Raw genomic sequence first — 22,781 nt, 5'->3', positions numbered from 1 at the left:
TCTCTCAGAGTACAAGCTGACTTACTTGCCAGGAACTTTCAACATGTTTACTTCTTATGCTTTACTACTTCACTAATGATGCCAATACTGCAAGAAATTTTTTTCGAAAAGACAGATGTCATCAGAAATAAGGACTGACTTGATTAAAAGTTTGTTTTACTTTAAGTATTCTCAGTGTTCTCCAATGGATATGACACTGATACAACAAAATTTAAGTTATGCTGTTGAAACGGTGAAAAAGTTTGTATCTAAATATCCATGGTAATACATGCCTACTACTTTACACATAATAAATTATACCTGAAAAAAAAGTTATATTCTTGTTTAATCTATTATCCAAGCGTAAGCAAACAAAGCCTGTGCATTAAGTCTTTTCACGACTAGGTTACCTTGTATATAGTCTGATGACTTCATGTCATTTGCTTTAGAAACCAATAATGCAAAGCATACTTCCTTTTGAAAGTCTAAAATGCCATGCATTATGAGAGGGTCACTACCCAGGCTGCTTTTGACCTTTATTGAGGTCTCATCAGTGGTAGCTATACCAAGAAAGATATCAAAGTCGAATTAATGCAGACGTCATACATTTCTCTTATATAAATAGTAAAAATGTATCACCTTATTATTAAAATACTCTGGATCAGAGATGTAGAAAGTTTTTTCACTTGGTTACAACGTAAATTATACTTGCAAGAAATTATATTCTTATTTGTAGTATCCTCTCATAATGCAAACATTATGCACTTCCAAAAGAAAGTGTGCTTTACATTATGGGATAATAAGGCCATTGATGTGAATCATCAATAGGCTTAATCTTGAAGATACTTCACATACAAACTTTGTTTGCTTACACTTGGATAAAGGATTAACCAAAAATATAATTTCTTGGCAAGTATAAGGTACTTTATAAACAAATGAAGAAACTCTCTGCATTTACACAAGATACTTATTCATGGTCCAAATGTAATTGAGAATTGTATACTTCCAATAGGTATGTTCCGTAGTAAGAAATAAAGACATCACAAAATATAGAGGATTTGTTTGAGGGCTAAAAATGTAGAGGATATTTTCAAAATGCATCTTGTATCATCCAAACCCAATATTGCCAATATCTGACAATTACCAAGGGAGAGTTTCTCCAAGAGCAATACATTTATTTGTCCAAGTGCTGATGATAGGAGTTTCTAGGTAGTTACAAGAAGAAATGGAAAACATACAGAAATGCATATAAATAATATGAAATTATAAATATGTTTTAATATTCAAATAAACTGCTCTTTAGCTTTGATAATGTTTGTCATTTGAAATGAAGATAATAACAACAAACAGTATTTAAAAATAATATTGGCTAGGAAATTATCAAAAATGTTCCTATATATGTCTAGTTTATTTGAGGAGGCAGGAAAAAAGTTCAGGAACTCAAGAATATCTACACATTTACAATTCAAAGCTGTGAATAGCCGTATGAAACGCAAATTACTATTTAATTATTACTTTCCTTAAACTTTTCATTAATTTCAGATGAAATTAATATTACAAAATGTATGCTATTTCTTTAGCATATATGTATTTATTTTACAAAAATTTTAAAGTATAAAAATTTAATATTCTCAACAAAACGTTCTTACACAAACAGATGTTCCCCTAAAGTGGGGAACATCTGTTTGTGTAAGACAATCTTGCCATATGCCTCTTTGGCTGAGTCAATGTTTTCTACAGGGTCTGCTAATAATCTCTAAGGTTTGGTTCTTGTTTTCAAACTCTTTAATTTTTCCTTGAATAATTATTTGTGTCTACAGTTTTACTTCTGAAAGGTGCTCAGTTTTGATTTATTTAAAAACTTTCTTATACACTTTTTTCTTTTCAATATGATATTCTATTTTATCCTACTCAAAACTAAATGGTGATGTCCTGGATGGACATCACCATTTAGTGAGGACACACAATGGAATTGTGTGTCCTGAACCAGTGAGAATATGTTGCTATTAATAATAACATTATCAATGAGATTTATTTCTTGCATCTTCTCTCCATGTGAATTTGTGCACACTTTATGTTGGAACATGGCATCAGAAATGATTATTCCATGCCCTGAAGACAAGTCTGGCAATACAGCTAATGAAGAAAATTAAGATGTAGCATGGTATCACCATGATGAATTTTATAGCTTTGCTGAATTAGGTGATAAACCTGATTATCACATTAGTTATCTTTTGGTTCATTATATTCAGAATGAACACTGAAAACTGGAACATTATGAAAGTAGACCCTTTCATAAATATATTTCAAAAATAATCATTTTGATAAATTATCGAAAAGATAATTTATCATATGATAGTCAGTCTTTGACTTATGACAGGGTTCCATTCTAACAAGACTATCGGCCAGAGTCGAAGGGATAGATAGCTCGAATTATCACTTAGCCAAGAAATTAGTGGCAACACTCAAGGAGTTGGTAGGTCATTCCCCCTCCTATATCAGAACCACACAACACTTCATAAATATTATCAAAGACATTACATTAGAAAAAGATGATTTAATAATCAGTTTTGACATCTCTGCCCTCTTTACGAACGTCCCAATCAATGATACAATCCTTCTACAGAACAGATTCCCTCCGGATATCACGGCGCTCTTTGCACATGTATTACGTTCTGGTTATTTTGTATGGCAAAACGCTTTCTATCTATTGCTAACTTTTATATGGAACATTTTGAGCAACATGCTTTAGATTCCTCTCCTTTAAAACCCAAAGTCTGGATTAGATACGTTGATGTTTTCGCGATCTGGTCCCATGGCTGCCAGACACTTGACACATTCCTTAGCCACCTAAACAAACAACACAAACGCATATAGTTCACAACTGAGATTGAAGAACAGAACATACTTCCGTTTCTAGATACACTTGTCACACGTCTTCTTTCTGGCAATCTGTCCTTCACTGTTTACCGGAAACCAACACATACTGGCCAATATATACACATAAACTCCTACCACCACCTAACACAAAAACTAGGTGTCATTAATACTCTAAAAAACAGGGCTCTGAAGATCTGCTCTAGTGAACATGCACTGAAAGACGAATTTAAAGTCATCAGCAATACTTTAAAAAAAAAAATGGGTACAGCCAAAACACTATTAACAAAATTTTCTACAAGACTTCAATAAAAAACAAAGACAAACCAGACTACATAAAACTATGACCATTCCTTACATTAAAGGGACATCAGATAAAATAAACAGAATACTACAAAAATACAACCTTAAAGCCACCTTTAAACCTCTTGCAAAATTAAAAAGCTTACTCAACTCATCCAAAGACCCACTCCCTCTGCTGGCACACCCTGGGGTATACTGTATTTATTGCGCCCGTAACATACCTTATATAGGGGGAAACAGGACGCACAGTTCCTATCAGACAAAAAGAACATAAATGATACATTAAATATAATAATTATGGTGAAGCTGCCCTTTCTGATCATGCCTTGTGAACATCTTACATAGAATTGACTGGAAAAGCACTAGTTGTCTACATCACACCAGAACATGGTATGAATGCAAATTTAAGGAAGCCTGTGAGATTATTATCAACCACCCTAATCTGAACAATAACGATGGTCTAACAATCCCAAACATATGGAAGGCACATATTCGACCCACAGAACATTCCTCTCTAAGAGTATTAATTCAGGATCCTAAATCAAAAATAACAATTGTAATACTAAAAATAGGACATCATTGTTACTGAAAGAAAACTATCTATAAGAAAGAATATTTATTCATGTTATCATAAATAGAATTTAGCTTGATGTAGTTTCTAAATAATTTAATTTTTTTTTCCCACTAGAGGTCATGCCGGTAGAATAACATGATCAAGTCATCGTTTCTCTAGCTTGCTGTATGTAATGTAACTCAGCTTGTCCTGTATATTTGCATATGCTCCAGATGATGATCTTAATATGAAGAACAAAACATCGGGAAATTAAAAGAGTTATTTATAACATGGTTGTAAAGTCCATAATTTCTAATATGAATACAGTGTCCTTAGCTCAAATGGAGGATCATGGGGAAAACTGCTATGTTTTTGAATCTGAAGTTTAACCGTACAATTTTTTTTTTTTTTTTACCAGTGGTCACTGTAAATTAAAAGATGTCACATAAACATGGCATGTAATTGAGGGCACAGGCAGTTAATACACTTTTGTATTAGTTGTATTTTGATTGTTGTTGCATCTGTTTGTTTTCTTTAGTTGTTTCTCTGTTTGATGGGCAGTAGTTGCTACTATATTTGGACATAAAGCTGAGCACTAAATCAAGCCATTATTAAGTGTTTTAACTTAGTAGATTGGTGGTTTATGATGTAGGCTGATAAAATTGGATACTAAGCAACAAAATGGGTTTAACTGGAAGTAAATTTTGGACAGAAGTTTAGAGGGTTGTTTTGCTTGGTTGGTTGGAATTACAGTTTGAAAAACTAAAGTTCTGAGGCCAGTGTTATCTTCTTTAACAACTTAATGGAATATTTGTCCATTTGTTCTATCATAGACTACGTATGGAGTAAAGTGTTCATTCAGCTGTCTTAAGTCTTTCATTACCACATCTAACTGTAGTGCTTAGGTTTTCCTGCAGGCCTTTTCTTGTCAATTTTATTTGTAAGCACTTGTTTAATCAACTGGCCATCTATCTTTAAGCATGGCCAAATCACTTGTTTCCCTTCTTATATTTTGACATTGGTTCAGTGCATATACACTGGTGCCCAAAAGCTAAGGACAAACTACATTTTTATCTGTATATGAAAACATTTTCAGGGAGCGTTGCCTGGCAAAAGGGAAAGTGATTTTGCTGTTTGACAAGTTTGTAGGTGCAGTTGTCCATTCTTAAATTGCAGGTTGAACTGGTGTTAGGTTTGTGAATTTTGGGGACTGCATACACCCCAGATTATTTTAACGGGATAAAGCTTTTTTTTTTTTTTCCTTAATTTCTTTAGGCCAAGATTTAACTTTTTTTTAAACATAATTTATACACATTTTTATTGTTTGTTTGATAGAATGTTGGGGTCTTTGAAATAAGTTTAGTAGTTCGTTATTTTGTCTTCATTCATACATTCCAGTATTTTGATTGTAAAATGGTCCAAAAATCTTTGATACTTTTCTTTCAAATATAGTAAGTTTTCTACTATCTTCCTTTGCTGTTGATCATGTTTCACAACTGCAGCTTAACATCAGGCATTGATAACTTAAACAGAAGTCTTCTTTGGATTTCCTCGATAATATTCTGGATTTTATTATTATTATTATTAAAATAACGGGGGATATTAAATCCCACATTGTTTTAAAACCGAATAAGAAACTCACAGATCGGAATCAGAGAGCCTCCTGCCAAATATAGTATAGTAAACTATAAAAGTATCGGCGACTAGTAGCGTGAGCTAATGCACGTAGTCCAAGTACATAGTACAAACTCGGGCAACTCGTAGCAAAGGTGGTAAAGTTCTGATCACTATTCTTGGTATTTTCCATAATTTAAAACACATTTCCTAGAAAATGTATGGTGTTATTACATTATGGTGGGAGGTCACTACACAGACCGGTTTCAGCCTTTATTGAGGCTTCATCGGTGAGTAGCTAGACCAAATTAATACCAAAGGGTATAATGAAAAGAACTAACATACTCTGCTATACGAGTTGTCAAAAAGGTGCACCCATTAAGTTACTTAAATATAAAGAGCCAATAGGCTTCGTTGCGGCGATATAAACATTATTTAAATTAAGGGGATATTAAATCCCACATTGTTTTAAAACCGAATAAGAAACTCAAAGCTTGGAATCAGAGAGTCTCATGCAGAATGTAGTATAGTAAACTATAAAAGTATCGCCGAATCACCGAAATGAAACGCACTGTATACGCTTTATATTTAAGTAACTTAATGGGTGCACCTTTTGACAACTTGTATAGCAGAGTATATAAGTTCTTTTCGCTATACCCTTTGGTATTAATTTGGTCTAGCTACTCACTGAGGAAGCCTCAATAAAGGCTGAAACCAGTCTGGGTAGTGACCTCCCACCATAATGTAATAACACCATACATTTCCTAGGAAATGTGTTTTACATTATCAAAAATACCAAGAATAGCGATCAGAACTTTATCACCTTTGCTACGAGTTGCCAGAGTTTGTACCATGTACTTGGACTACGTGCATTACCTCACGCTAGTAGTCGCCGATACTTTTATAGTTTACTATACTATATTCAGCATGAAACTCTGATTCCAATCTTTGAGTTTCTTATTCGGTTTTAAAACAATGTGGGATTTAATATCCCTTAATTTAAATAATGTTTATATCGCCTAAATGAAGTCTATTGGCTCATTATATTTAAGTAACTTAATGGGTGCACCTTTTAGACAACTCGTATAGCAGAGTATATAAGTTCTTTTCGCTATGCCCTTTGGTATTAATTTGGTCTAGCTACTCACTGATGAAACCTCAATAAAGGCTGAAACCGTTCTGGGTAGTGACCTCCCACCATACATTTCCTAGGAAATGTGTTTTACATTATGGAAAATACCAAGAATAGCGATTAGAACTTTACCATCTTTGCTACGAGTTGCCCGAGTTTGCACTATGTACTTGGACTATATGCATTAGCTCATGCTAGTAGTCGCCGATACTTTTATACTTCACTATACTATATTCGGCATGAAACTCTCTAATTCCAATCTTTGAGTTTCTTATTCGGTCTTAAAACAATGTGGGATTTAATATCCCCTTAATTTAAATAAAGTTTATATCGCCGAAATGAAGCCATTGGCTCTTTATATTTAAGTAAATTATTATTATTATTATTATCTAAGACCTCCAGGGGGGAGTGCTTAAGGGTCAAAGCTGTATAACTGAGAGGAGACCTCCACATAGCCTTTAAAGTAATGCAGAGAATGACCAGGGCTTCTAACCTAATGTCCAATCCTCACCTTCTCGTGGTGCACTATTGTTGGGTATCTACCTGGATACTGAACGAATGATGATGGGCTTGCAATTTGGGATTTAGCCGAACAAATTGTATTTTTATTGGTTAAACCAAAATAAAAAATGATGGTACAACATGACAAAATTTCATGCCGCCCTGGGCGTCACCTGGTTAAACAAGGCCCACATTGTTTTCGCCAGGGAACCAGGGCGAACAGCGAAAAGTCAGTTACTAGAAAAAAAACTGAAAACACATCCCAACTCAGTATTACCAGAGTTAAAGATCGGTATAAGGCGTATCAACATAAGAAGCCTGAATGGCAAAGAAATGGAGCTAGCTGAAGAATTAGATAAGTACCAGATCGACATAATAGGGGTGACTGAAACAAAAAAGACAAAACTGATGAGATCTTTCTGAACAATAAATACAAAATGTTATATTCAGGCAATGACAATCAAGGAAAAGAAGGAGTAGCCATAGTATTCAACACAAAATACGAGGCTAATCTTCTTGAATGGCAGGAAGTCTCAAGTAGAGTAATGTGGGCAAATATGAGAATGGGGAACAGGACAATGAGACTTATTTGTGCCTATGGTCCAACAGAACATTCTACTAAGGTAGAGATAGGGGAATTTTTTTATGCTTTAGAAAAAGCAACTGAATGAAATAGGAAAAGTTGGACCTTGTTGGGGATCTGAATAGCAGAGTAGGAAATGATTGTCAGACATACAAAAATATTTTGGGAAAATTTGGAGAAAAGAGCAAAGCTAATAATAATGGCAAATACCTGTTAGATTTCTGCTCAGGACAGGGACTGGTTATTACTAATACCATGTTTCTCCCTGGTGCAGGACACCAGTGTACAGAGGATTTGAAATTGGAAGCGTCACTATTTAGTCTTGAGCAGGATAAAGTTGAATTTCATATTGAAAAGAATAACATGTAAGAAAGTTTTAAAGCGAATAAAAGTTGAGCAGTTTTCAGATATGAACTGTAGACTAAAATACACAAAGATTATTGAAGGAAAAATAAAACAGTTTGAGAACAGGAACCAAACCTTGGAGATTCAGTGACAAGCTTTGAAGAAAACCCTGATCGATTCAGCCAGAGAGGCATGTGGTGAGGCTGTCTGCAAGGATAGAAAAATCAGGACTCCATGGTGGACACAGGAAGTTAAAGAGGCAGTGAAGGAAAAGAACAAATCATATCAAAAGTTCCTGGCAAATAAATCAGCTTTTGCTCTTAGAGAATACAGAGACAAATGTAAGGAAGTGAAACACTGTGTAAAACTAGCTAAAAGTCATGGGAGGACTTTGGCAAGAACATAGAAAATAAATATCAAGAAGGTGGTAAGATATTCTAGAGGTTGTTGAAGAAGCTTAGAAATGGAGAAAAGAGTGCTGTAAAAGGAGTTAGAGATGATAAAGGTGACATGAAAACAGGAGAAAAGGTCCTTGAAGTATGGAGTGAATACTTCAAAAAATTGCTAAATGAAACAAGCAGTGATAGCACAGTGTTAAAAAAACACTCAACAGGCATACAGTCAGGAATACATATCCATATTTGAAATAGAAAAGGCCATCAAAGGCTTGAAATGTAGAAAGGCAGCAGGAGTAGATGATATTCGACCAGAAATGCTGAAGTATGGTGGTATAAAAGTCTTACAGTGGTTGCACTGCATAGTTCAGAAAGCCTGGACAGAGGGACGAATTCCTGATGATTGGAGTAGAGTTCTAATAGTGCCCATATATAAAAAGCGAAATAAAACTGCATGTGAGAATTATAGAGGTATTTCCTTACTGAGTGTTCCTGACAAGATCTATGCAAGTATACTTGAGAAACGGTTGAGAAGAATTGTGGAAGAAAAGCTTGGTGAAGAACAAGCTGGATTCAGGTCAAAAGAGGCTGTCAGCATCAGATCTTCACTTTACGACAAATAGCCGAGAAAGCATGGGAATATAACAAAGATCTGTATTTAAGTTTTGTCGATCTGGAAAAGGCATATGACAAGGTGCTAAGAGAGAAGCTATTCAATACGCTACAATTATATGGTGTTAAGTTGGAGTGAACCAGAATATTAAAGAAAATTTTGTTTCACTCGGACTTAACATCGTTATCACTCTCTTAAAAGAATTAATGATTTATCAGAAATGTAGAAGCACTTGTATAGAAATTTTACCTTTAGTTTTATATCTTATCTTATAATGTGAAATTTCATTATAATTTTGGTGTATAGCTGCTTAGTCTCAGATACTATGTAAATAACTAACCACTTGCTGGGTGAGAGATAATAACCAAAATGTGAAATGGCCAACTTCAGAAACATGTAGTGAGAGTACAGGTACATCTGTTATGTAGCTTAACCACCATGACGCTAAGAAAGTTATGAGAGGATTCCACGAGCGGCGCTTAGTGCCACGTGACGTAGAGAACGTATGACGTAGATATCAGATGACGAATGAGAAAAGTGGTGCGCCGTTTAAAAGGAGTGGTAACGCTGCGCACAAGGCTTTTTAGGCGTTTTCCTGCTGCTGTATTCTTGTGCCTCGGAAGTCCGGCTGGTATGGAGCTTCAACGTTGGTTTCCTTTGTTCGAGGAAGTTACGACCAAATGACCAAGGGAACTTACCAGTCGGAAACAAAAGCCCAGCAGATCATGATAGTGGAAAACTACAGAAATCTTCCAATATGAAGTATAGAGAAAAATCGTAAAGAATATCCAGTAAAGTGTGAAGTGAAGCGTTCAACGTAGGTAGATATCTGACAAGATGCTGAAGCGATTAAAGTAGCACACCAGCAAATTGGTAAGGTGAAAACTTTATGTCTTTTAACTAATGGAATTGTATAAGAAGATTTTATTGTATGTGCTATTAGAGACTCTTTGAACTGTTAAATGATAGATTTAAGAAAGAAATAGAATATTGTCTCATGAATGTACCTTAAGAGAGAGAGATATACAAGAGTTTTTATTTAGGCCTGAGATATATGTAAATTGAGTAAGATTTGTCAGAGAAGATTGTGAATGGAATTTGATATATGTTAAGAATAAGATTTGATCGAGTAGAGTGATACAGCGAGACTAAGTGATAAAATTATATTAAATAGGTTTCTCAGATAAAAATTTATAGAAAGGATAAATAACTGTATGTAAGAGTGCTAACGCTGAACCAAAATTTTATTGAATGATTAACTCAGTACTTCAAAGTGTATTATATGTATTCTACTTGTAATTAAAATGTTTTGTTTAAATATAAATGTTGTCTTGCCTGTACTTAGATCCTACTGCACTTGCTCATAAAATATAGCGAACCTCGAAAGGCAGGAAAATTAGATATTATCAGGTCATGACTGCAAGTTTAAAATTTATAAATGACAAGAGTGAATGCTGACTGGATTCTAACTCCTTGGTCTTGCATGTTTAGCATATCCTAGGATTCAGGGTGGCGCAGCGTTAATAAATAAATTTTCTCCGAATTTGAAAAGGGAGATAGAACCAGTGTTGAGACAAAGAAATAGGCATCCGCCATTTGCATTTCTTTGTCTCACAGAACAACAACTTCACTCTCGTCAGGGATTTCGGCCTAAGTAATAAGTATATTGAGATAGAAGTTAAAAGATAAATGATATTAAAAGGGTGATAAGAAAGTAATAAGTAGGAATTATTGAAAGAAAGATATATTAGTGTGCCTTTCTTTTAGGCTTGCACGGTGATCCGAATGCATTTTTGGAAATTATGGAGACAACTACCGTGTTTGAATAAAAACTTTAGTTTACTATTACTAAAATTTTACAATTCGACGTTTCGACCTTTATGTCAAGGTCATCTTCTGGAGCGTACAAATATACACATGAAACAAGCTATACTACAATCATACTGGTTCATTAAAGACACTGACTAACCGCTACCACAATTGTTGGCCTGACCTCTGGTGAAAAAAAAAAAAAAAAAAAAAAAAATTATACATCAACGCTAGAGTCCTATTATTTGTGTTGTCTACTATATACATATATTAACATCATTCCAGCCAGTTGGAGTGGAATGGTTTCTAATAATAGCAGATTGGCTAGAGTCCTGACTTATGTTGAATCTTTCAAATTAGGTTGGCTGAATGTGTGCCATCCAGATCCTTGGAATTTTCATACCATCTTTATTGTTGATATTTGGGTGGTTTTTCAGGATTTCGCAGGATTCTTTAAATTTTCTTTTGTACCATGTTTTTGTGCGGTGTAAGGAGCAGGTGCTTTTCCAGTTGATTTGGTGTAAGGTGTTGAGTGCGTGGTCTGATGAGAGGCCTGCTTCACCATAATGGTTATATTTAATGTGTCTAATGTGTTCTTTTTTGCGTATAGGGATTGTCCGTCCTGTTTCACCAATGTACGGTAAGTTACAGGTGCAGCGGATGCAATAGACTCCAGGATGTGCTAATGGGAGGAGAGGATCCTTAGAGGAGCTGAATATGGTTTTAAGTTTAGTGGGTGGTTTAAAGGTGGCATTGAGGTTATAATGTTGTAGGATTCTGTTGATTTTTTCTGATAACCCTTTAATGTATGGGATGGCTATGGTTTTACTGTAATCTAGATTCGTTTTTGTTGTGGTTTTATAGAGTATTTTATTGACAGTATTTTTGTTATAGCCATTGTTTATGAATGTGTCACTAATGATTTTTAGTTCTTGTTTCAGGGCTTGCTGGTTAGAGCAAATAGTTGTGGCTCTGTTTTTAAGGGTGTTTATGACTCCATATTTTTGTGCTGGGTAGTGATATGAATTCGCATGTATGTATTGGCCCGTGTGTGTCGGTTTTCGGTAGACCGTGAAGGAAGACGTGTAACTAGTGTGTCTAGGAACGGGAGCGAATTTTGGTTTTCGATTTCGATGGTAAATTGTATGCGTTCGTGTTGTTTGTTTAGGTGGCTGAGGAATGTGTTTAGCGTTTGTTGACCGTGCGGCCAGATCGCGAACACGTCATCAACGTATCTGAGCCAGATTGTCGGTCGAAGCGTGGCGGAATCAAGAGCCCTTTGCTCAAAGGTTTCCATGTAGAAGTTCGCGATTGGGGGGGGGAATAATGATGAGCCCATGGCCGTACCTTCCTTTTGTAGGTAGAATTTGTTTTGCCACACGAAGTAACCGGACTTTAGTACGTGGGCAAAGAGGGCCGTAATGTCGGGTGGAAATTTGTTCTGTAGTAGGAGAATTGTGTCATTGATGGGGACATTAGTGAAAAGGGCAGAAACGTCAAAACTGACTAATAAGTCGTCTTTGTCGAGTGTTATGTTTTTGATTATGTTTATAAAGTGTTGTGTTTTTTTACGTAGGAGGGGGAATGACCTATCAACTCCTTGAGTGTTGCTGCTAATTTCTTGGCTAGGTGGTAATTGGGACTGTCTATTCCTTCCACTATTGGCCGAAGGGGCACATTTTGTTTGTGTATTTTCGGAACCCCATATATTCTGGGGAGGCGGGCGTAGTGGGGTTTGAGTTTTTTTAACTGCGTCTGGTGGCCAGGAAGTGACGGACTTTAGTAGTTTTTCTGTTTTGTCCTTTATCCTCTTTGTTGGGTTATAATTTACCATTTTATGTGTGTTATTATCGGCTACTAGTTGGTTCATTTGCAGTGTGTATGTTGACCTGTCAAGGACAACAGTGGCACTGCCTTTATCAGCATTCGTTATTATTATGTTTTGTTTGGCTTTTAACGATTTAATTGCTGCTAATTCTGTTTTAGTCAGGTTGTTCTGTATGGTTTTCTTGGTATTTAGGACATTACTGGTTTCTAGTCGTATTTTGTCTGCTATGTTGTTAGGTAGGGATCTGATGCCTCTTTCAATGTGGTAGATAAAATCTAATTTGTTTACCTTTTTAGGCACTATTGCGTAGTTCAGTCCTTTATTCAGCAGCGTGAGTTCGCCGTTGTTCAGGGTGTGGCTTGATAAGTTAATCACATGATTCTTGCTTGTCGGTGGTTGGTCGCTTCTTGTCTCCCTTGTTTGTTGTTCATTGTTGTTTCTCGGGAAGGAAGTCCTCTGATTGGTTGCCATATTTTGCCGTTGTTTCAACCTGTGGAATTTTTTCTTGAGTTTTTCTTTGTTCTTTTCCAGGGTATGCTTGGCCGAATTGTCAGTAATTCTTTCAAGTGTTTGTAGAATGTCTGGGTTAACATAGTTCGATAGTTCTGATTGTAATTCAGAAACTAGATTTTGTGTTGTAGCTAGGTTTCGGCGGGCTGTTTGGATCTGTTCTCTAAGCATTGCTTTTTCTGTGCGGTCATAGATATGGAGTGCCTTAGCGGACGTAAATTTCTTTTTTAGCCTGATGCAGATCGGAATGAGGTTATTGTCTCTGCATCTCTTTAAGTAAGCTTTAGGTAAGCTAAAGATTCGTATTTCTCTCCTGATCAATCGGTTGGCCTTTTTAAAGAGATGCAGAGACAATAATCTTACACCAAATCAACTGGAAAAGCACCTGCTCCTTACACCGCACAAAAACATGGTACAAAAGAAAATTTAAAGAATCCTGCGAAATCCTGAAAAACCACCCAAATATCAACAATAAAGATGGTATGAAAATTCCAAGGATCTGGATGGCACACATTCAGCCAACCTAATTTGAAAGATTCAACATAAGTCAGGACTCTAGCCAATCTGCTATTATTAGAAACCATTCCAATCCAACTGGCTGGAATGATGTTAATATATGTATATAGTAGACAACACAAATAATAGGACTCTAGCGTTGATGTATAATTTTTTTTTTTTTTTTTTTTCACCAGAGGTCAGGCCAATAATTGTGGTAGCGGTTAGTCAGTGTCTTTAATGAACCAGTATGATTGTAGTATAGCTTGTTTCCTGTGTATATTTGTATGCTCCAGAAGATGACCTTGACATAAAGGTCGAAACGTCGAATTGTAAAATTTTAGTAATAGTAAACTAAAGTTTTTATTCAAACATGGTAGTTGTCTCCATAATTTCCAAAAATGCATATATTAGTGTGATTTATGCTTACAAGAGATAGAAAGGGGACGACACAACATCTTACTTTAGTAAAATCCATGCTGTTCCCTGCATAGTATAGAATGCTTGTCTACCCATTTCTGTATGCGAGTACTTACCAACTTCTCAAAAATCTTCACTACCACACCAGAGATACTAATAGATCGGTAGTTAGACACATCAGTTTTCGCATCACCTTTATGCAATGGAACTATCATACATTCCTTCTATTCCTATGGTATCATTCCTGAGCTGAGACTCAATTTATATAAATGTGTGAAAGGCCTAGCCAATTCAGCTGAACATTCCTTTAACAAAAGGGCAGATATTCCATCTGTCCCTATTGACAAATTCTTATCCAGGTTATGCAAGAACTCTTCAACCTCATTTTCATGAACCCGTAACTCTTCATCTAATGTAGCAGTAGCACCATGTTGATATATCTTAGCAAAGTTAGCACTCATTAACTGAACAATCTCATTAGCTTCTGACACTCTTGTACCAGCTGCATTCAATATAGTTATTCTTCCACATTCATTCTTTGTTTTGCTTGAGACATAATGATAAAATTCTTTTGGATTGTCTTTAGCTTGCATTGCTAATTTCTTTTCATACTCCGTGTTAGCTTTTCTCACAATACTCATTACTTTTCTGGCCTGAGCTATATTATATATTATATGAAATATATAATACATTTCATAACTCCTCTCACGATATTCTTTCCACATCAACTTCTTCTTGTGGATCTCTAGCTTAATAAAGCTGCACATCCATTTTACTCCCAACCTATTTATTCTTCAAACACTAGGAATACATTGAGATACTGCTTCATTTAAGCACTTTTTTAAAGATTCCCATGCATTGCTGACATTTTTTCCCATTCCGAAAGTGATACCATGGGACCAAGGATAGTATTCTTCTAAGTTGATCATAATTTCCAGCTTTGTAATTTAGCATGTAGCCTGATTTAATCGGAGCTTCAATACAAGTAGATACTTCCTAAGAAAGAACAGCATGATCATTGTCACCAGTTGGTGGTAAAATAGCCACATTCTTAACAGAGATCCCTTCTGATGCTATGAGCAAATCCAACACTCTTTGACCTCGAGTTCCTTCTTTCACATGCTGCTTGAGAAAGTTATCTCGCAACAATTCAATAAATTCCTGTTCTTTCTGATCATGAGATTTCTCTTCTACCCAATTAATGTTTGGAAAATTAAAGTCACCCATAATGATCATTCACTTGGTACCCATAAGGCTAAATTGGCGATGCATTTTTTCGTCCCCTACAACTGAGCTGCCAGGTCTGTAGCAACACCCCACCATATATTTCATTCCGTTAACCTCCACTTCACACCAAATAGACTCAAACTCATTGCTACATGGAACATTGTTACCCTCATTGTTTTCTTGTATTTCTACCTTAACTGGACTTAAGTCATCTGATATCATTAGTAGCACTCCTCCTCCTCTTCTCCTATCTCTTCTGTCATTCCTAAAAATAGTATATCCGTTACACTCGATCCCACTTACCATATCTGATTCTGATAGCCAGGTTTCACTAATGCCAACAATCTTAGGCCACATTGTACTCAATAAAGCAACAAACTCAACCCCTTTGTTTCTAATGCTCCTAGCATTTGTGTACAGACATAATAAATAACGACCTAGCCTATTCTTATAATTAGATATGCAATGTATTTGGTCTTGTTTAGAAGCTGCAAGATTGCAAAATCTCCATGATTAGCCTTTTCAGATCTCTCTTTTGCAAATCATTGTATCTGTTAATGTTGACTTCTAGATATTTACGATTACCCACTTGCTCCAAGATTGTCAACGAGTTGGATCGTTCTTGATCGATCCTCGAGATGCACATGTATATTTTAGTCTTTTCCTCTTTGATAACAAGATGCATTGGCTTACTTGCCTTAAATAAATTAGATGTAGTTTGTATAACATCCTGACAAGAATCTTCAAGGATGATGTCATCAGCATAAGTCAATTGGATTATCCTTCCATTCGCCTTCATTTATTTAGATCTAATGATTTTTTTCCAATGCTAGGTTGAACAGAGCCAGTGAGAGAGCATCTCCTTGGGAAAGTCCAGATTTATTTTAAAAATTAATGAATATTCCTGTAAGAAGCATACCTTGTAGCAGGAGTGCTATTACATACTTTCATATTTATATATTTCTGTGGTATTTTAGTCTCTCACTGTATCCAATAGTGTTTGTGTAATATTGGCATATGCTTGTTTATAGGCCACAAGTGTAATTCTTTATCAAATTCATAATGTTGGAGTGCAGATACAATCACTTATCAATTTTCTTTTATAGAATTCACACAGGCAGTCCACAGTGATTTTCAAAATCGTCTCTCATGTATGAATAGGGAAACATATTCAGAAATATTCATATTACAACAGCTCATGGAGATAGTCTGTTACATGAAAGTGAGCCAAGTTTCTGTGTTGTGCTAAGTGTTGAATGTCAGATGATTCATGAGTCTCCTCTTCAGAAAGAAGTTTGCTTATGTATTACCAAAACTATTTTCTTGATCTTAGTCTGTGTTCATTAGTTTGCCTGTAGAGAGCAAGAGCATTAATCACTCAAGTGGCCATGACGTCTATATATACGGCAAGGTTACCATGGATGCGAAGTTCATATTAAAATTGTAAGATCATTGATATTACATTGAAATATATGATGGATACGAAGTGTATGAGGAATGATGTATTTTATCCATATTGATGGTGATGTGTTAAAACCAAGTTTATAAAATTGCTTGGTATCTTTAATGTATAGTATACCCAAGGTAAAAAACTTTCTACATCTTTCTCTCATCCTGAGATTTTTATTTAATAAGGTCAAAGAACCTTGTGGCAACTTGTATAGGTAAAAATTATAAGTTCTGCATTACTTTGACCTTGGTATCACCACCTCAGGGTCTGGCTCCCACTGATGAGACCTCAATAAAGGTCGAAACCGGTCTGGGTGGTGGCCTTTCCCTTAATGCATAGCATCATACATGTCCTCAAGGAAATGTGCTTTGCATTATGGGAGATACTAAGGTAAGTGATTAGAGCTTACTTCAACTTTACCACAAGTTGCCTCAGACCTGAAAAAACTTGGCTTACTTACTTGGGAAAATAGGATTAAAATCAAGTTTATAAAATTGCTTGATATCTAACATATATATATTCTTATGTTTTTTTTCCTATCTTCTTTTCTGCTAATTTGCAAGCTGTGCTTCCATAGCTTCCATCAACTACACCAGCGCTTCCCAAACTGTGGGCCACGGCCCCCAAGGGGGCCGTGAAATAATGAAAATAAATGTAACATGTTTTAAGACTAAGTAGATTTTTTTTTATTTTAAAAGAAACGTATTTAACTTTTATTATTTTTTTTTGTTATTTTTTATATTTTAATGGAAAAATTCACACACTGGTGTTGGTTCCAAAATTTTGCTTCCTGTGTATTTCGGCGCTTAATGAATATTAGTAAATATTGCTTATTCATATGTTTCATTTCAAAAGCAGTGGTTAATTGTATTTACTTCGAATGCTCTCAGGGAAGCTCCAAATCTTCCTGTCCCTTTCATCATGCGTTCGTAATCAGGGACTATTGATATTGACTATATATACATATCAAAACTCGTTTTATATTATCGCTGTCATCCAAGCTAGTTTTCTGTTACCAATAAAAGTTTTGCATATACTTCACACATGAAAAAAAGCTTAAGCAGGTTCATGTAGGGAGATAGTAACTCGCTTGCAGTGGTAAACAACATGCCCTCCCTAGCAGCAGAGGCAATAAAACAAGTACTCTTATTATGCCAGCGAATAAGGTATGAGGAGTCTGTGTAATATATTTCTCAACAAATAGTGCAATTAGAGACAACTGGGATAAAAACACACTAATTAATGAATCACATGTCCCCTCATACCGAAACTATGCTAGATAGACTGAAACAAAACCATATGTTGCATGGGCAAACACAGAGTCTAACTAAAAACTATTGTTATTAATTAGATGTGTGTGAGTTCGATTTCCCAAGGCAGCAATAAAATTCAACCGAACGTGTTAAAATTCATAAAAGTGTTAAAACTAAGTAATATATATATATATATATATATATATAATGAATGTTATGGCAGTTTCACATATGGAATTCGGTTGAAGAGAGTTAGCATTTCAACTCAATTGTCAGCTATGCTTTTATCTTTCGGTTGCGCGATCTTTTGTTAATACCGCACGAATCATATGCACGTTTTAATAACCTGCCTTTGGTGTCTGTTTCGCATTAGGCTTAATTACCGAAAAGGGAGAAAAGTCACAAAAGAGAAAAATGTTCCTGGTCCAGGGATTCCCTTATTTAGGTAATATTCACTAATTTCATGTTATCAGTCTGTGGTGTGCCAGTATCGGTAAGTGGTGATATTATTTGATCTATTCTACTTTAAAAAATTTAACCCTGAGATGGATAAGTGGCTGATAAAAAAAAAAAATCCCGCGAACAATCAGAAGAAGCAGAAACAGACAAAAAAAAAAAAAAGGACAGTATTTCATATTTTACCAGAACAGCCTGCATCGTCTTCAGAACCAAACGGTAAGCGGCAAAACATGTAATATATGCATTTGATTTTTGCAATCGCTGTGTATGTTTTGTATTGAATATAAATACAATAAATATTATAATAATATATCTCTCTATTATGATTTTTTTCGAGGGGGGGGGGCGTGAAATATTTTAATTTTTGCAAAGGGGGCCCTGACATCCAGAAGTTTGGGAAGCATTGAACTACACTACATCTTCACTGTCAATCTCTCACCTCCACCTATTTAGATAGCAGTAATAATTTGTCACCAACCTCTTATAAAGCTTTGTCTTTGTCAAATACTGTAAATCTATGAACATATACTGTATATTCATAGATTCATAAGCTTCATTTTTCAGAAGCTTCTTCGAAATCCCATTCACACACACACTCCACATACATCAAATACATTCTTTGTACAGTGCAAGGAAGTATGTCCCTTCCAAAAGCCTGAGGATTTTCTCATAGCAGCAACTGCCTGACTATTAGAACTGTTTTGAAGGCAGCAATAACACCCTGGTTCATTGGTTGCAGGAGTGAGATGGTATTCGTTGAATGTGTTAACAAGATGGCTATAAGTTGAGGGGAGAGAGAGAATAATAACTAATAATTTTAGCTGAAATGAAATAATTTTTATTAAACTCAGATATTACAAGTCATTAATTTGTTTGTGAAACTCATGGGGAAAGAAATTATACAATTTGTTGGTCTAGTAAATTAGGAAATAGCATTATGCAATTTATGTACAATTTCCAGTGTGTGTGTGTGTGTGTGTGTGTGTGTGTGTGTGTGTGTGTGTGTGTGTGTGTGTGTGTGTAAAATCAAAATGTGTGCAAATAAAGACCTGAATGGTTACACAATATATTAACCACATACCTGTCTATTTCGTTCATCTGTGATACGTGATATTTGTATCTTTTTTCTCCCCATTCCTGAGGGTCTTGATGACACTGATCTGTAAATGCCTTCCAGTTCCACTGGTAGGTGTGTCACCTAAAAAATATGGTTTTCTTGAATCAAGTGAACTGTACTGCTTTCAAAAGAAGTCCTGAAACATTAAGGAACTTAATCACCGACTTGACTAACCTACATAAATTACTTTCAATAAAATAATTTAAAAAATTATGAATTAGGAATACAGCTCTTAATTTAGATGTCATTACATTGGTATTAATTCCCATTCACAAAAATGTGACAAATTATATATGATATCATACTGGTAGCTGATACCAGTGTAATGAAATACTGGCCACAAATTATTAACATATTTGTGCATGTATTTGTTCTCAATAACAACATTCTTCAAATTTAGTAATTGCATTAGGAATAGCTGTACACAGTGTACCTGTTAAAGTAATAAGATTGATTTTTTTTATAGAACAGTCCTTTGAATAAAAGTAACAAACATGTTTATAGTTTTAACTGCTAGAGTGTGTTGTGATCACAGGTGCAACTTTTGAGTAGGGTGATGCAGTAGTTTTTATGTGGCAACTGTTGAAGTGAGCATGTCAGAATTTGCATATGGAGCAAAGAGCTATGATAAAATTTTACTGTAAATTAGGAAAAACTGCTAAAGTGTACCAAAACCTAAAAACTGTTTAGGACGATGACTGTGCACAGGTGTTCAATGTCTAAAGAGGGGGGAGGGAGTCCCTGGAGGATGAACCATGCTGTGGACGGCCAGTCTCTGCATGGAGATATGAAAATATGGTGAAAGCTAGGAAAATTGTTGTCCATGACAGGCGAATAACCACTAGGCTACTCACTGTGCAGCTTGGTGTCATTAATGAAATGGCCAGATTAATCTTAGAAAGAGATCTGTATAAGAGGAAGATTCGTTCGAGATTTGTGCCATACACGTTGACACAACACAGAGAGAAAGAGAGGGAGAGAGAGAGAAAGAAAGAGAGAGCACTGGGTTGCATGTTGTCAAAATTTCATCCATTCAGCTGATCAAGATAGTGATGTGTTGCAAAGAATTGTCACTGGTGATGAAAATTAGCATTTTCAGTTTGATCAGGAAACTGAAACACCAGAGCATGATGTCTTCTCCCCAGCAGAAGAAAGTCAAGATGCAAAAATCAGATGTCAAGACAATGGTCATTGATTTTTTCGATGCTGCTGGAATTATCCACCACAAATTTGTTACCAAGGGCACCACGGCAAATGATCAAGTATTATTTTGGAGTAATGCAACGTCTGCACACCTGCTTGTGATGCATTCAGAAAAGAGCTGTTCCACAACAATTGGTTTCTGTTGTATGGCAATGCATCCGCACATTGTGTGCTGCCTGTGAAGCAGTTTCTGGCTTCAAAGTCGATCTGTGTGATCTAACATCCCCCACTATTCACCAGAATTGGCTCCAGAAGACTTTTTCCTCTTCCCAAAGATGAAGAGTGTGTGTGCCTTGAAAGGGGAATGCTTCAGTGACATTGAGGACATTCAATGTGGTTTGATCCAGAGACTAAAGGAGGTTCCCATTCAGGACTTCCACAGTGCCTTCGAACACCTGCACGATAGACGAAACATTGTGTGGAGTTGGAGGGAGATTATTTTGAATCTGTGTAATTGATAATTCCAAATATAGTTCTTTGTTTTGATATAATAATTGTCTCATTACTTAATAGGCACACTGTGTATAAGGCTTTGTATTCAGGCTCTTTTTCACAGCTTACAAATTCTCTACATATTCACTGTCAAACTTTTTTTTTTTTTTTGCAGCACTATTTTGCCAGTAACATATTGTAAAACTTTGTCTCGGTTGAATCCTGTGAATGTATGAACATATATTTTCAGTAGCCTCTTCCAAACACCATTCATGCACTTTGCTATCACCTCACTCTACACTACATCTGCAAAATATTACATTCCTCAGTAGCAGTAATAGCCCCTGAGCAAAAGAGTTTTTTAAATAATATGCCTTCAAGACAACCTTTCAAATGTTTTAATACATGCTTCATGAAAGTTTACAGAAACTTTTAAGAAGTGGAAGAATTAGAGGCAGCAGACAAAGCTGATCCTTGTTGAATATCTAATATACATGAAGAGAAGACAAGAAATAATTCTCTGACTGATAATGAGGGTGAGGATATCACCATCAATGACAACATATAGGAATATACTGGAAGACATGAAACAGGATGTGACTATTCACTATTAAGCAAGATAAAAATGAATATACTTAAAATAAAAAGGAAGTTTTAAAAATAATTAAAGTCGAGCAAATTTAGAGGTGAAGTATAAAATTATTCAAGAAAAAGTGAAAAAGTTTGAAAAGAAGGACCTGTTGGTGGCTAACTCTGGAGAGAGAGAGAGAGAAGTGATTGAGCTAGTGAAGCATGTTGTGATATTATCTGTGTGGATAGAAAAATTCAAACTTCATGGCAGAGACAAGGAAGTGAAACAGGTAGACCAGAAAAAAAAGAAGGCATACGAAAAGCTCCTGATAAAAAAAAAAGTCAGCAGATGCTATGGAACCATAAATGGAAAAAAAAGTAAAATAATGTGATAAAATAATTTTGTGTAAAAAAAAATATCCTACAAAATATTAAAAAAAAAAAAAAAAATCAAAAATCCAACAAAAAATGTAAAATAATAAAAATACACAAAAAAATGATACAAAGAAAAAATAATAAAGAAAAAATGAAACAAAATCCACAATTTTACTAATGTTAATCCAGGAACCACCACTGATGATGTGCATTACAATCACAGACATATTCAAACCCATTCTGTTTTTCATCACTGAACCTCAAATGGCATCCTGTACTCCACAATACACTCTGCATGATTTTTTACATAAGAATGGTGAAAAATGGTTTTTGTCAGGTCTCATATCGCATACCAATACAGGTAATCAAGGCCTGGCATCTCCTTTAGATGACCTGATTTAGTTCAAGATCTCCTTGATTCATTTTATTGCCTTCATTTGCTGTCTTTACTTCTCTTCTAATTCTGATGATTATACTGACATTTCTGAGTATTTATATCTGATCACAGTCTAATCAACCGAATAGTTAGATAATAATCTTCCTTGGAGATTAATGTCCACAATTTGAGTGGCTCCCCTTCTCTTTCACAGACTAACCACTGTGCCAATAATGATATAATGCAAACTGTTACCCAACTTACAATTCCAGATAATCTCCATTTTACCAACATCGTAGACATTTTCTTAACCAGTTCTATCTTCAAATAAATCATTAGTCTCCTCTTGGCAATTTTAATTA

The 22,781-nt window shown here is 35.3% G+C and overlaps 1 protein-coding gene across 4 annotated transcripts in view; it reads right to left on the bottom strand.

Moving 5' to 3' along the window:
* The window catches only part of LOC150108562 (myocyte-specific enhancer factor 2C-like), a 279,724-nt gene that overhangs the window by 128,462 nt on the left and 128,481 nt on the right, over positions 1-22,781 (bottom strand). For 3 of the 4 annotated variants that reach the window (XM_090415997.1, XM_090416001.1, XM_090415998.1), the window contains exon 3: positions 19,428-19,599. In XM_090415997.1, coding sequence (XP_090272123.1) covers positions 19,428-19,481 — 54 coding nt within the window. In that variant the 5' untranslated portion in view covers positions 19,482-19,599. The remainder of the gene's footprint in view (positions 1-19,427; positions 19,600-22,781) is intronic. The other variant, XM_090415999.1, reaches the window with a different exon arrangement.

This window comes from Typopeltis vanoorti, chromosome 3, assembly GCF_054136105.1.
Source record: "Typopeltis vanoorti isolate ZY-2024b chromosome 3, IOZ_Tvanoo_1.0, whole genome shotgun sequence".
Taxonomy (NCBI): Eukaryota; Metazoa; Arthropoda; class Arachnida; order Uropygi; family Thelyphonidae; genus Typopeltis; species Typopeltis vanoorti.
This window is presented reverse-complemented; position numbering and strand designations above follow the sequence as displayed.